Here is a 16,182-nt window from a genome sequence, read left to right as displayed (position 1 = left end):
ATTACTCTTAATCACCTAGAGTAGAGAATGTTAACATAGGTGGGAGTCAAAAGTAACTCTCACATTCTGGTTTGGATGAGTGGTTAGCTGGTAACATATTTCATGGAGATATGACTCCAGATTTAAGGAGAAAGACAAGACTCGGAATTTAAGATGCTTATGGCACATCTGTATTGAAATATTCAGGAGGTCATTGGCTCTATAAATTGGGAACAGATGAGAGATATCTGGATGTAGCTTTGATATAAAAAAAAAAAGGAAGGCATAACAGTTTACTCCCCAAGAATATCTCAATATTCTACATCTGTCCTAATTTTTAAAATATAATATCTATAGGACTACCCACATTCTTCAACTGATAGGAGAATTTTCACATCTTAAGTGTACTTACTTAGCAGAGGTTGAAATAAATGAAGAAAGGGGTTCCTTTGATTTATATGGGTATTTAGTTCAAAAAGAATTAAAAACAAATTTCTCATCATTCCTAAAAAGGGACTTTTTAATTCTTAGAGAAAGTATTTTTAAATAATAGCCATAAAAGATTATAAAATCAATTAAAATTTGGCTATTAATTTAATAATATTATATAATAATTTTCTAAAAGTTTGACTTGTAGAACCAATGAAGTATAAATAGCAGTAAAATAGAAAACATAAATAGCAATAAAATTATAGCATTACAGTTCATGTAATGGGAACATAAGCATTAATTAAATATTAATTTTACCTATTAAAATTAGAAATGAAAATGAATCAGTGTGAATTTTACCTGATAAATATAGATGGCCAAAGTAGCACAATATGCAAACCTGTCTCCATTGGCAGCACACACATCTTTGTTCCATGGCTGACATCCAGCAGCCAGCAGTCCCACTTGCCTTACCTGGGACATGTTTGCCTTGAAAAACAAATTTGGAGAAATATCACAGTCAATTTCATTATTAGCGAAATTTCCTATTCATTGTTTTACATATATCTTCTCCAATCCTTAACTTTCTGCCCTGAAAAAAATTTCAGGGCAAATACCAGCTTATATTTTCAGAGAATAGGAGTTAAAACCCCAAATGTCTAAAGACATCAGACAGGTAACCTTAGTTAGGGAAGCAAGAGATTGTCAGATGAAAAATGACACTAGGCCACAGACGTGGGAAGCCCATAAGGAGTGACAGGAACTACAGTGAAATAGAAAGTGCATATCTTAACTAAAGGGCTGTAGTTCCACTAGAGAAAGCCAGCTTATATTGACAGATTCATCATGAAACTTCCCAGAGAAATTGAAATATCCAGATTTTTAGGTGAAATACAGTGATTTTCATTCAAAAGCAACAAATTCAAATTTAAAACAGTACAGGCCAATATCAGGAGGATTATAATCTCTATCAGAACTTCACAGTTTTCTTTTTACAATGACTCATTTTGGCCTCACAAAAACTATTTGACATAGACATGGCAGGTACACAACCTGGGTTGACAGCATTGCTCATTGGTAAGAGGGGACAGAAGGAAGATGGAAGCTAATTTATATGTGAATAAAAACTGTAGGTAAACAACCCCGAGACGGAGACAATGTAGTACAGCACATTAGCTTGGGTCTCTGTTTCTTTGTATGTAAAATAAATCTTAGATTTACTCTAAGATTCCTTGCAGCTCAAAGAATTCTATGAATCTATATGTAAAGACTATATTCAATTGTTCTAGCAAATTGCAGAACAGGAAAGGGTGAGGTTGTTTAAGTCTTTTATCATATTGGAATCCATCAAACAAGAAAATCTCATTAGGGCAAAACAGGTGTGTGATGACTGTTGCACAGTATAGTTATTTAATGAATGACATTCAAGAATAAATTTTTGAACAAAACATCCTCACTTTTTTAATAGTATAAAGTACTATAGTATAATAATAGTACATTATTTGAATAGTATAACATTAATGCCTTAAAACCACAATATGTAAAATATCACAATACGAAACAAATATCTAAATATCTGATCAATGGCCACCTTACTCAAGTCTCATGGTTGCTAGTTCAGTGTATCCCCAGGAGCCCTCCACCTCAGTCTAGCTATCCTCTTCTCTTTCTACCCTGCTACCTAGTAATTTAAAGAAGGCTGTCCTGGGCCAGTGATAGCTAGTACTGTCATGAAAAAAATAATCCAGAGTCTCTTCTTATTTTCTGCACTCCCTTCTGTATACATGGGTGTGCCAGTTTGTATATATTATGTTCCCCAGAAAAAGCCAAATTCTTTAATGCCATCTTGTGGGGGCAGATTGATTAACCTTTTTGATTAGGGTGTGACCTCTTGCTTAAAAGGTTCCATGGAGATTTGATCCCGCCCATTCAGGGTAGGTCTTGATTAGTTTACTAGAGTCCTTTAAATGGAGCTTGAGTAGAGGGTAGAGAGATGAGAATGCCCCGGGATGTGCTAAGTCAAGGCCCAGACACTTGGTGACACTTTTTGAGATGCTAGCCCAGAGTTTGCTCTGGAGAAGCTAAGAGAGGACAAAATGCCCCAAGAGCAGATGAGAGAGCCTTTTGGAGAGACGCTTGATTGCTGACGCTTAGAGATCCTTGGAGAGGTTTGGAGATGGTAGCCCAGAGTTTGCTCTGGAGAAGCTAAGACAGACAAGCCCAGAGACATTTTGGAGAATGCCATTTTGAAACACAACCTGGGAGCAAAGGAATAGCAGATGCCAGCCATGCGCCTTCCCAGCTGACAGAGGTGTTCCAGATGCCATCAGTCATCTTCAGTGAAGGTATTTTCTTGCTGATGCCTTAGCTGGGACACTTTTATGGCCTTAGGACTGTAAATTTGTAACCAAATAAACCCCCTTTATAAAAACCAATCCATTTCTGGGATATTTGCATAATGGCAGCATTAGCAAACCAGAACAGTAGGATTATGTATTGACCATAACCTCATTTTTCTTATTTCCTTTAATGCTCAGTGGTTAGTAAATTCTCATCAGGTGTGTTTCTTCAGTGGAGCATTAACCCACATTTGATTTTAAGATACTTTCTTCTATTTATTTCATATTTCTATTTCTGGATCTACTTTTCCCTCCTTCTTCCTTTTTTCTTTCTTCTTTCTGTCTTCATGCCAATTAATACATTTATGTAAGTGGAACTAGTGATAGATTTATAGAAAAATTCAAATTATATGAAGTGGAAATCAACATGATGAAGAAATAGTTCTGTCATTCTTCTAATGCTTACGAGTATTCAGAAACTCCTACAAAAATCTCCTTTCTTCCTCTTCTAATAAAACCTATTTTCTTCAGCTAGGATAAAATAAAAAGTTATATTCTTTTTTCAATTAGTAACACTGCAGAAATAGTTTTTCACTGAAAATATACACTATTTCAGTCTCAATATAAGTAAGTTAAGCTTTTGTAGGTTATCCTGGGGATCTATAATCATTATATGTAATATTTGTGTATAAGTAAAAACGCCTTTTGATTTCTGTTTGACCAAATTCTGAATTTATACTTGGATACTAAACTGCTCCTAATTAGGGAAAAATCTTTAAACATGTAAAATGGAGCCATTTTTATTATTTTCGCTTTCTGCTGACATTTTATTTACTTAAAACAAATACATTATTTCTAAATTCATGCCAACAAATTTTTACTTTAATTATCAGCATAATTTGATTTATTATTTAGATTCCAGTTAGATAACATAAACATTCCTGGATTGACATACAATTTGGTATGACCTTGTTCCTAAATAACTTTTTACAAGTCTTACATTCCAAAAACTGAAATTATTTTAAAATTCAGAATTGAATATGTTGGCCAATCCAGTCATTAAAATAATAAATAGGACAAAACAAAATGGTAGCTTATTAAAAAAAGCTATGATTTTGAATGAAACATAAAAAGATATTATGCATCACTGAATATAAAATGTATTTGCATTTTAAAATCTGAAATGTGTTTAAACAACCTGCAAGTATTTGCAACTTATAGATTACTTCTTCAAAAGCATTGGAAAATATATTCAGTACTTTAGTAACCTTTATTTAGTGATATCTACAGTTGCCAAGGAGATGAAAAGATGTAATATTTATGTATAAGTAAAAATACCTTTTGATTCCTGTTCGACCAAATTCTGAATTTATATTTGGATACTAAACTGTTTCTACTTAGGGAAAAATCTTTAAACATGTAACATGGAGTCATCTTTTGTTATCATGGTAATCAGCACAAATGTTTACACAATTGGTGATTTGGCATTACCAAAAATAGAAAATATTCAACTGAATGTCCTTTTCAAAATATATACTTATGTTTCAAATATAAATCCTACAAAATATATCATATATATGTGTAAATAAACACAATTTAATGTTTATGACTGAAAATTATATTTTCAGGTAGGTATTATGCCCACTTTCATTACCCTTAATTTAGAATGTTTCATTTTTATGTGAACCACTGAAGAACTTCCATGTCCATTCCAGTTGTTGCTTCAGAAAATTTAATATTTTTGACCCAGAAACAACATACATCACTTAAAAGATGAAGTGGTAAACCCTGCAGCTCACTGAATAATGAAGATTTATTACCATTATTCAGGATCTGGAAGGAAGCCTGAGCATTATCTCACTCTACATGCAATTGGCAGTGCCAGTAACCTGGCAACTACAGTCCTTGAGGATACATTATTTTCATTTTTTTAACCTAAATTCTATTTTTGGTTTCAATCTTATACCATATGAAACACAGGCACACGCACGCACAGGCACACATGTTATATTACATTTAATCTTAGGTCTAATAGGGAATATATGGTGAAGATGCTTTGCACAGTAAGTGAATGAAGTGTTAAAAAAACACATGATAAGAGTATATCTACATGAGATTTGCAGGGGCAATAAAGCACACTTTTAAATACGCAAGACTATTAAGATATGAAATAATCATAATGAAATTTAACACAGAGCTAATCTAGAGTTACAACACTGACAAAAATAAAACCAGAAAACTAAGTTAAAATCAAGTTCATATATATGTGTATGTATAAATACATACATAAGCCATAGATAATTATATCAAAGTGAAAATGCCAATTTAATGCTAAAAGATCAAACTCACACTTGTATGTGATTTTTTCCAACACTATGCTTCCAAATTACTATTTTTAACTCAAAAATCCAACTTATCTCTCCCTATGAATATTTTTTAAATGGATCTACTTAAAAATCTGTTATTTGAATGCTGATTATATGAGTACATATACATATAAACATAACCTGAAAAATGATAGGCTAGATTTTTAGAGAAATTAAAGTCAATATTCATGTACCAATTTTTCTTTCTTTAGAATATTATCTTTCCTTCTCATCTAAGTCTGTGTAAGAATGAACTAATTAAAACAGCCCAGAAAGAGCTCAAACTCATAAAGATGACTTGGTAATTTTAAGGTCAGACTATTTCTCCATATAAGAACAGTTATTCTTTTATTATGTCTTAGAACCAGAAATTCACTTGGAAAATCCAGTAACAGTATTAAAGAGCAGCTTGGGTTGGGGAGAGCCTTTGAAATCCTCATAATCTTCATGAGCTGCCTCCCTTAAAGAGACATACACTTTCAGTAATAAACATTCTTCTTAAAATCAGTTTCCCAAAAACCCCTACCAACTGGACTATCATCCCCAACCCCTTGCATAGAAATATATGGGCTGTATTTGAAAAAAAGCCTTCTGTTTTAAAACATCAGAAATGTATGTACTTGTTATTAGGTTTAAAATACACACATGGAGTACAAAGGATGCTGGTACTGTAGTGTGTGTGTGTAGGTGTTTGTGCGTAGGAGTGTTTTCCAATGGACATTGGAGTGCTACTATTAAACCCATAAGCTGAAATATTTGCATCATTTATGGATAAAGTTGGAATTCAGGCTTGAAAGCTACCCACCAATTCCCACCTCTTTCCTGCAGAATACTTTAGGATTCACAGTAGGAGGATCATTCTCCAGAATTAGATATTTACTGGCCACAGAGATGTTACCAGCAAGTTTCACAGATTAAAAAAAAAAAACAGATAGAGAATATGAAGAAAAGTTCAAGTGGCTTTAAACTTCTGAGGATTTAAGATACTTAAAATGGAGAAAGATACTGAGAAAATTGTCTTTGATTGACATGATTAGAACAGGAACCTGAGGAAAAAGAGGAGAAAAATTTAGTGCTGCATATCTTTAGCAGCATATGCCCTCGAACAATGGAAAAAAAACCTGGTGAAACTGCATGAACATATTCCAGCTCTTTTGTTACACTCATCAATGAAAAGAAAATTTAACAAATTGCTTTTATTTAAATAATTAAGAACTCCATCCATTACAAAGGTGAAAATAATCAAAGAGAAATCATATGTTGTTCTAAACAAAATCCATTTTGAGGATGTATTTGTAAACAGCATTTTCCCTACCATTGCAATAACAGATTAGAAATGCTATTTTCAAAGTACTATGCAAAAGTTGCCATAGTAACAGTGCAAATTTTTTTAAATATAATTAATAACCTAAAAATTTACCAGATGCAACATGGCAATCCTGCATAAAATTTTTGCCTGTTCTTTACATATTTTTCGAATAAATAATCATTATCATACACTTTTTCTCTACATGAAACAACTTTCTTGAAACTGTTGTTATTTTCATGCATTAATCTCATTAAATAAAATGTTATTTTATATTTAAAATCTAAAGACAACCTGAAAACATTACTAAAAATTCATCTGAAGTCAGGAAAGAAAAAAAAAGGATTTTCTTAGATGCATAATTTTAAATCTCCTTATATATTTTAATCTTACCTCTGCATTGAAATTTACCAAATAAATTTCTTATTCACTCTCAGATTTTACAATACAAAACAATATAAATGATATGGAAATACAGCTGTATGAGAAGCAAAGCAGAAAAAAAACCACAGAAATGCATAATTACAACATAAATGTATCTTACTCTTTGTAGTCCTTCATACCAATCATCTTGCTCAAACCAATTTGAAATGTAAGTCATCCAAGCCATAGAATGTTTCTACTTTAATCAAGGCAATTGGAAACTCGGCATCAGAACAGTCAGCACCTAAAGTAACAACAATGTGTTTCAACTAAACAAGCTTTATCAAAATCAGCTTTGTGAATTGATGTTCAGTACAAGAAGCTGGAACTGCACAAATATTTTAGCTGAAATCGTTTTGAAAATCTACAAACATCAGTATCTGTTAAAAGAATGCTAAATTAGAAAATGTAAGCCTATATTCAAATACGAAAAAAATTAGTAATCATGTTGTGTAGTATCAAAGAATGCTGCAGCATATTTTATCAGGTTTAAAGTTTACATTCTTGCAAACAGCTTAGATTTAACTCTGGTGAGAAACAGGCAAAAGATTTTTGAAAGTTATCAAATTAAATATAATGAATCTAGAATAATCATAAAATAAGCAGCAGAAAATCAGTTCCATTTAACCCCAGGAATGAGGCATAAAGCTACAGAAGAGCACATCTAGCTTTAAGGATGTACACTGACAAGGTCAGTCTTAAACTTCTATTTGCTTCCAGTTAAATATTTGAGTTAAATTATTTAAACAAAAAGTTTAAAGAAACCACATCACTTAATACAGAGCTAATATACTGAGCACACAATCAAAAGCACATGAATTAGGTTTCATTTAGTTGTACTCACTTCCTGAAGAAATTATTTACTCACCATGGTAAATATGAGATTTATTGTGACACAGGAGAACATTTGGACTTCAAAATATCCTCTGCAACTTTTAGGTGCTTCACCCAACATTTAACGGGACCCAAGTGATACATTCCTGACCAAACTCAGAACACTTACACTTAAAAGGAGGAAAGAAGGAAGGGAGGGAAGGAAGGAGAAAAGGGAATTGGGAGACGATGACTGAGCAATGTGAGTAATTCACATTTCATGCTTCATATCCAAAAAGTAAGATAGCCACTCTTCAGGCAGAGAAAAATACACTTGTAAAGCATATACATACAAATGTAGCCAGTTGGGAACAGCCTTATCTCTAGTATGATTCCTTATTCTCTGAAAGTATTTTCAATTGTGTCTGCTTGAAGCTTCAAACCAAAATGCTTGTCACACAGAAACTCCAGGAGTGGCATAATCTCTTGCTTAATTTATTTCCATCTTAATGACTTCTCTGAATCTTGATCGTTGTTATTCTGCCCTACAGAATACTTTTATTTGCTTTGTTCCTGCCTCTCTGCTCAGACTTTGAATTTCTTGCATTATCCTACAGTCTTGAGACCCCCAATTCCCCTTCTTTGTTGTCTCTCTTGGTCTATTATTTTTTATCCTATTGTGAGTTACAGTTCTTTGTCTATGTCCTGCTTTAAGCTTTTTTACCCCACCTTTATCCTCTACTTAGACCTGATCCATCAACTAACTAACTAGCCACTCTTTCAGTGGTTCCAGTTTCACTCTCAGTACACTTAAACATCCTTCTACCCATGCCAAGCACCTGAATTCCATTTTAACTACATACTGAACCTAGATACCCTCTGCTTTAACCTGGAAATCTCAATATCAAAATGTTTAAAGTCTAGTTTATCTATTTCAAGTATGAGGTTTAAATTCCTACCACCCCATACATTCTTTACTTTCTTCTGCATTACTCATTTCAGTGAATATATTATACTTGAGACAGTAATCCAAGTTGAATATATCAAGCCATCTTAGATTCCTTTAACTCCCCCTCCCACTCTTACTACATCTGATTCCCAAGTCTCATCAAAATACCCTTAAAATGTGTCTTCAAAAGGCCCTTTCTCTTCATGCCTAATGCCAACACTTAAGGTGAAACCCATCATCGTGCCTTGTACAAACAAATTAAATATCTTAGTTGGTAGTCCCCCTGCTTTCACTGCAATTCCCAAATATGTGATACACATTCAAAACTTTATACCTTGAAGTTTTTAAATGCTCTTGCCTGGCGTGTCCTTCCCCTTCACCCTTTTCTCTGAATAATGAGCTCTTGCATATTTTTCAAGACCCAAATTAAATATCCCTCTTCTTGAAACCTTTCCCAAATCCTCCAAATCCTTTGTCTGTGTGCTTGCATATCTATATGTGTATGCACTAAGTAATTATCTATTTATATATAAACTGTGAGCTGCCCAAGGCAAAGAACTATGCCTTATTCAACTTTGTATGGAAAGTTCAAAAATGCTCCTTGAGTGAACTGACACACACAATGATGGGAAAGTTTGCCATCTGGTGGCAAGTCATGTGAATTGAAGGCACATATTACCGAAAATTGGAAAGGATCTTATGGAATGTCTCCAAGAGACAGGTCTTGTGCTCACTGACAAGTGAAACTGTTTACTATCCAATTCCTTGCATGGAAGTGGCTAATCAAATCATTTAAGAAACTGTTTATTAAAACGGTCAAAAAAAAAAACAAACCAAAAACTTGATTTGGTAAAATGATTACTTTTGTAATCATGCCAGACACCAAGGTTTGTATTTATTATACTATAACCAATCTGATATAATTAAAATTAGCTTTCTGATTCTAAGGCAAAAAATAGTCTGATTTATTAATTCCTGGCATTCTTCCATGAACACTATCATATTTGCCAGAATTGAGAAAAACAGAATATTTCACATCATGGAACCTCAGATGAAACATTAACTTGTACAAAAGTACATATATCTTAATAGTACTCCAGGTATTTTGTCAACTGAGAGTGAATGGGATCTGGTTCACTTAATGTAAAAATGGTAATTAGGTTTCAACTCTCACCCCATCTTGAGTGTTTGTGACTAGGTGCGGTGCAAAGTTGAAACCTTTAGCTGAACTCAGTGGGGAAGTGTGTCATGATCAATTAGCAGTAACTGAGTCAGGAAAGAGACAACCATGGTGGCACTTATTTCACATTTCTGCATCTCTTTATTAATCCACAGGTTTAATTGACTAATAGTTTTATAAAATCACAAATTTAATTTTAGTCTGCTGGGGAAGTCACAACACATAGTGGTGAGTGGCCTCACCTACCCTGCTTCCTTTTCTATTCTGAGCAGATGTTTTCATGTTTCCATTCTGCACCCTGGTGTAGGGGGGATGTTAGGTCTAATGGAGCCATCTGACCATACCATAAACCCCGAAACCGAAACCTGGAACGAGCAGTTCCATCTACTTATCAGGGCAAGAACCCTCAGTGACAGGGCTCCCTCTCCCTGGGGTTTATAAATACCCATTCTCAAGCAGCACAGATTTGTCTCTCCTCTCCAACATAAAGTGGGATGTGTGGAGCTGCTATTCACTGACTCTGACCTGAGCAGATGGCCACCTCGGGAGACCAGCCACAATGAAATCTTTTCCCCTGCTCCTTTGGACCCTTTGGGCTGTGTAAGTAACAAAAAGGTCATTTGTTAAAAGTTTCTGTTCTGCCTGAGCCTGTGTTCCCATGACACACCATATAGCAACTCGCTTCACAGATAATATAGCCAGAAAATTCTTTTTACCTGTTGGGGATTGAATTCATGTCCTTCACAAAAGACATGTTGAGGTCCCAACCCCTGGTCTTGTGAGTATGAACAAATTTGTAAATAGGACCTTTGAAGATGTTATTAGTTAAGATGTCCCCAAATGAATGAAGGTGGGCCTTAATCCAAAAGGCTGAGGTCCTTATAAGGAAAAAAAAAAAAAAATTGGACACAAAAGGATAAGCCACAAAGAAGATCCAGAAGCTGGAAGTCAATGGAACCCAGAAGAGAAAAGAGAAGATGTCACTATGTCTTTGGTCCTTCACAGAAATGTCAAGAGCCAAGGATCACCTTAGCAAGCCCAAGAATGCCACACTCTTCAGGGAGAATCATTTTCCTGATGCCTCAATTTTGCCCTTGTAGCCTCAAAGCCATGAGCCAATAAAGTCCCACCGTTTAAGCCAAATCATAAGCCAAATCATAGTATGGTATTTGTTTTAGCAGCCAGAAAACTAAAGCACTACCTATTAAAATGAGTGATGAAAGAAAATGACAATAATAAAAGGCTAAATGTCACAAAGTAAAATAAAATTAACAAAGATAATGACGTAAAGTGTTTTGCAACATCAGAAAACTTACTGCAGGCATTAAGTATGCAAACATACAAGTAACCTGCTGTGGTGGTTTGGAACGGTATGTACCCCCAGAAAATCATATTCTTAGAACTAATCCATTCCTGTGGGTGTAAACCTATTGTAAATAGAACTTTTTGATGAAGTTATTTTGGTTAAGGCGTGGCCCAGAGTGAGTCTTAATCCTTTTACAGGAGTGCTTTACAAATGGAATGATTACAAAGGCGGGGGGTGGGGGAGGTGGGGGGGGGGGGAGAGCGCGTGCCACAGAAGCAAGAAGCTGAAATCAACAAAACCTGGAAGAGAAGGGAGAGACCAGCAGACACCATGTGCCTTGCTGTGTGACAGAGTAACCCAGGAACACTGGCAGCTGTTCTTCAAGAAGAAAGCATCATCTTGATGATGTCCTGATTTGGACATTTTCTCAACCTCAAACCGTAAGCTAATAAATCTTCATTGTTTAAGCCAACCCATTTTCTGGTATCTGCTTTCAGCAACCTCAGAAACTAAAACACCTGTGGTCTAATTATTAGTCCTGATTGTTTTATTTCCCTCTCTGCATCAATATCTTTGCATCTCTCTCTCAGCCTGGGCATCTATATCTTTTGCTTTGGGCCTTGGCCATGTGATTTGATTTGCCTGGTGGTAAGTGGGCAGAAGTTAGGGTGGTCCAGCTTTAAGCCTTGGTCTTAATGTTAGTTTCCACTCACACCATCTCATCAACATGAGAACAACATGCCATGGTTCTATCACTGGTCCAAGAAGAACGGGAGATAAATGGAGCACAGCGCCACTGAGAAGCAGAGCCAATCAGCTGAGACCATAAATCAGTTAAACCCCAGTATTATACCTGTGAGCATAATAAACTCTTGTTATACTCCACTATCTCTCTAAATTCAATAATCTGTTTATTTACTCATCCCTGGCTAAAATCCTAAACAGAGTAAAATGATTTCTATTTTTTTTCCCTGTTCTCTAAAACTCAGTCTCAATTATGCCTGCTTTTAATTTACCTTTAATTTTTCCTTCCAGTTTTACTTGAAAAGGACCATGATATTGTCTTAATCCCTTGGATTTTTGGTATCTGAAGGCTACCTTTTTTCTCTACTAGATTCCTGTCCTGCAAGTCATGTCTTCTTACCTATTGTACTATCTGTAGGTCTTGGACTCTTAGTCATTCTTTGTCTCTTCTGTCTTTGACACAACAATGATACTTATTTAAAACTTCCTAACAATCTAAGGGAACACATAAACAAACATGGACCACTGCTTGTTCAATCAAACAAGCAGAACTGAGTATGAAAAATATGACATTGCTGAAAACTATTTTCTTTCATGTCTCCATAGTGATCCTGTCTAGAATCATGGTTGGGTGAGTTGTGGGAGAGGGCATAGAGTTGTGAAAGATAGACTCAGAAAGTTAAACGTTCTTCATGCTGGAGGTGTTACTTGCAAATGTCGATATAGATCTAGGCATACCTCCCTGCCTACTCTTACTATGAATAGATGGTCTATTTGAGGAATCAGAATTAGTGGAAGTCAGATACCAAAAGCATTATATCACTACAACTTTTAGGAGTTGTCCATCCTGAGTAGATTAAAAACCTACATAAAAAACCTAAGAAGAAAATCTAAGTTGAGAGCTGATATAGGGTTTACCCAGCATGCATCAAATAGTCATAATGATTCTGAATTTTAATTTTTTTTTTTAATTTACCTGTAAGACCTTGGCTTCCAGCAATGTCAGAAAGGCTTATGTATATCCAATCTTTCCACTCAGGACAACTACAAAACCAGACAAAAATATGTAAAATCTCAGGCCAACATCCCAAAGACAAGGGAAGTACAAAGAATTAAGCCAGACATTTTTTTTTGGCACTTCTTTTCCCCAAAAGTATTTACCTGTTTAAAAGTAGTGGATGAAATACTAAGCAGCGGAGAAGAATTTGTGGCAGTCTCACAAGGAAGGCAGGACAAAAATTGGAGTTCAAAAGCTGCTAAGGAGAAAGTGTTCTGACAAAGGCATCCTTTCAGCAATGACCACTCTGGGTCTACACCATTTAAGAATAAGGACAAAATGTAAATAAACCATCCCTCAGAAAGACTGAGGGCCAGCTTCCAATAAATTCACCCCACCTGGATATCCGCAAGAAGCAAAAGTATATTTTCTCTGGAAGAAAATAACAATAAATTATCATCACTCAATAAAATAATGCCTACGCATGCAAAACCACAGATATTGGGAGTTATGTTTCCAATTACGATGGAGGCTACAAACATTGCTACCATCCTACAATGAGAAAGAAAAAAGGATAATATAAAAACCATAACTTTTCTTGAACCTGTGAGAGAGTTGAGGTCATAAGTGAACCAAGGGAACTCCAATGAATGACAAGCCCCTCAGAGAAGAAACAGGACATAACAAAGTATTTCACCTTTGACAGAGCATAGGAGGAAGAGATTTTTGTCATAAAAGCAAATAAGAAGTAATCATCTAAAACTGTAATTCCTAAAGGTCAAGTGTGAACTGAGTATCAGATAAGAATAGCTGAGGGTCCCAGACACAAAGGGAGTTCATACTTACTCATAAGATACCCACATACCTCAACTGGATTCTTAAGAGAAAGGCTGGCAGCAGAACAGGGAGAGTCCCTCTAAGTGTATCATGGTTGGTTGCTGGCTGATGGGCAAGAAACCCTGCTCACTGACTTGAATAGTATCACAGGAGGCAAAACTCTTTAGCTGCTGGGCAAGAGAAAGCAAACTCTGCATCCAAAGACAATGGGAAAGGAGTAAAAGCAAAACTGGCCTGCCCCTGGGGGAGGGATAGGAAGCCTTTCTTCCTATCCCTAAAACTATGACTTCTGGAAGAAAAGTATGTGCAAGAGCTGTCTGTCCAAAGAAAGGACGGGAAAACCTCTTGGGCCTCAGATCCTGCACAAAAACAAAGCAAAAGTCTGCTACTGCTTGAGGAGATAAAGAAAATTCTCTCTTGCCCAGCACCACTATAGATACAAAACAGAGATTGGCTACCACAGAGCGGAGGGGAGAGAAGAGACACCGACCCTGCCTAAGAATCAGAAGCCTCTATTTCCACCACAAGCCTAATACTAAGTAATAAGAAACAGCATATGGTTTACTGTTGAGGAAGAAGCACAAGCATGGGAAGAGACCCTCCCTGTGGTGCAGGTGAGCAGAGATCGTTGAAATCTGGTGATAGAGCAGGAGGAAAACCCTCTGGTATCCCAGACCTCAAACTAACCAGCTCAACTACTGATTAGATTAACTCAAACCCTTCCTCCTTTCATTGGCCTGAGAGAAGAAGTATACCCACTTCCAGACATAAACACTATTAATCTGCAGATCTACTGTTCTTCTAACAGTGTCCAGTATTCAATAAAAATTATGATATATACATAAAAGTAAGAAAAAAATGACCCATTGTCAAGACAGAGCAATCAAAACCAAACAAGATGCAAAGATGACCTAGATGTTGAAACTATCAAACAGGGACATTAAAATAACTATGATTGACATAAGATTTAATGGAAAAGGTGGGACAATATATAAGACAAATGGGAGAATTTCAGCAGCTCAATGAAATTTTTTTTAAAAAAGGGCCAAATGGAAATATTAAAAGTAAAAATAAAAACACTAAGTCAGAGATGAAGTATTACATTGAAAGAATGAGTGAACTTGAAGATATTTCAATAGAAAAATTATTCAAATCGAAACACAAACAAAAAGAAATGTGACAAAAAGAGAACAGAGTATCCAAGAACTAAAGAACAATATCAAGTGGTCTAATAAATATTTAATTGCAGTTCTAGATGATGAAGAGAAGGAATAGGGCAGAAGAAAAATTTTAAGAGACACTAGCTGATAATTTTCCATGTTAATGAAACTATGAAAGCTGAGGACAATGGAGCAACCTCTTTAAATTTCTGAAAGAAAAAACAATGTCAAGCCAGAATTCTAAACCCAGTAAAAATACCTTTCAAAAGGAAGGAAAATACAGTCTTTACAGGACAAACAAAAGCTAAGAGAACTCACTGCTGGCAGACCTTAATTATAAGAAATGCAAAGGAAGTTTTTTAAGCAGTAGGGATATGCTATCAAATAGAAATTCGGAACTTTGTTAAAAAATTTTTAAATACAACTGATTATCTAAAGAAAACAGTATCATTGAACTGTGTGGTTTATGACATATGCAGAAGTAAAAGATATGACTATATTAGCTCAAATTATAGGAATAAAAGAAAGAATATTGTTGAAAGGTTCCTACACTATACATGAAATGATACAATATTATTTGAAGGTAGATTGTGATAACTTAAAGGTGTACACTACAAACCTTAGAGCAACCACTAAAATAACTTAAAAAGAGATAGATCTAATAAACCAATAGTGAAGATAAAATGGAATGATAAAAAATGCTCAATTAAAAAGGAGGAAAAAGGAATAAAGAATAAATGAGCCAAATACAAATGCCTAGCAAGATGGTAGGGTTAAATTCAACCAAATCAACAGTTACAATAGTTAATATAAATGGTTGAAAAACCCCTAATAAATTACAGATATTATCAGACTTGATAAAAAAATTAAAACTCAACTACATGCTGTTTGTAAGAATCCTGCCTTAAAAATAAATATAATAGTTTAAAAGTGAAAGGGTAGAAAAAAGAAATATCATTTAAACACTAATCAAAACAAAGCTGGAGTTTATTAGTATCAGCAAAATAGACTTCAGAACAAATTAGGGATAAGGGGAACATTGCAGAATGATAAAGGGGTTAATTCAAGAAGAAATAATAGCACTCCTAATGTGTATGAATTCCAAAATAGATCTTCAAAATAGATAAAACAAAACCTTATGGAACTGGCAGGAGAAATAGAAAAATCCACAGGTATAGTGCAAGACTGATACATGCAACAACATAGACGAATCTCAAAGCTTTATTCTAAGCAGCAGCAGCCAGATTTAAAAAAGGTCTACATATTATATAATTTAATTTATATGACATTCTGGAAAAGGCAAAACTATAGGGACAGAAATCAGATCAGAGGCTGGAAGTAGGGAAATGCAACT

The 16,182-nt window shown here is 34.9% G+C and overlaps 1 protein-coding gene across 5 annotated transcripts in view; it reads right to left on the bottom strand.

Moving 5' to 3' along the window:
• WDR17 (WD repeat domain 17) overlaps positions 1–16,182 on the bottom strand; it is a 149,454-nt gene that overhangs the window by 112,383 nt on the left and 20,889 nt on the right. For 2 of the 5 annotated variants that reach the window (XM_037831043.1, XM_037831044.1), the window contains exons 2-3: positions 6,964–7,086; positions 769–897 (exon numbers count right to left, since the gene is read on the bottom strand). In XM_037831043.1, the coding sequence (XP_037686971.1) occupies positions 769–897; positions 6,964–7,029 (195 nt within the window). In that variant the 5' untranslated portion in view covers positions 7,030–7,086. Of the gene's footprint in view, positions 1–768; positions 898–6,963; positions 7,087–16,182 lie in introns of those variants that run through there. The other 3 variants (XM_037831046.1, XM_037831047.1, XM_037831045.1) reach the window with 2 other exon arrangements.

The sequence above is a fragment of the Choloepus didactylus genome, chromosome 3 (genome assembly GCF_015220235.1).
Source record: "Choloepus didactylus isolate mChoDid1 chromosome 3, mChoDid1.pri, whole genome shotgun sequence".
Taxonomy (NCBI): Eukaryota; Metazoa; Chordata; class Mammalia; order Pilosa; family Megalonychidae; genus Choloepus; species Choloepus didactylus.
The sequence above is the reverse complement of the archived record's forward strand: the minus strand, read 5'-3'. Positions and strand labels throughout refer to the sequence as shown.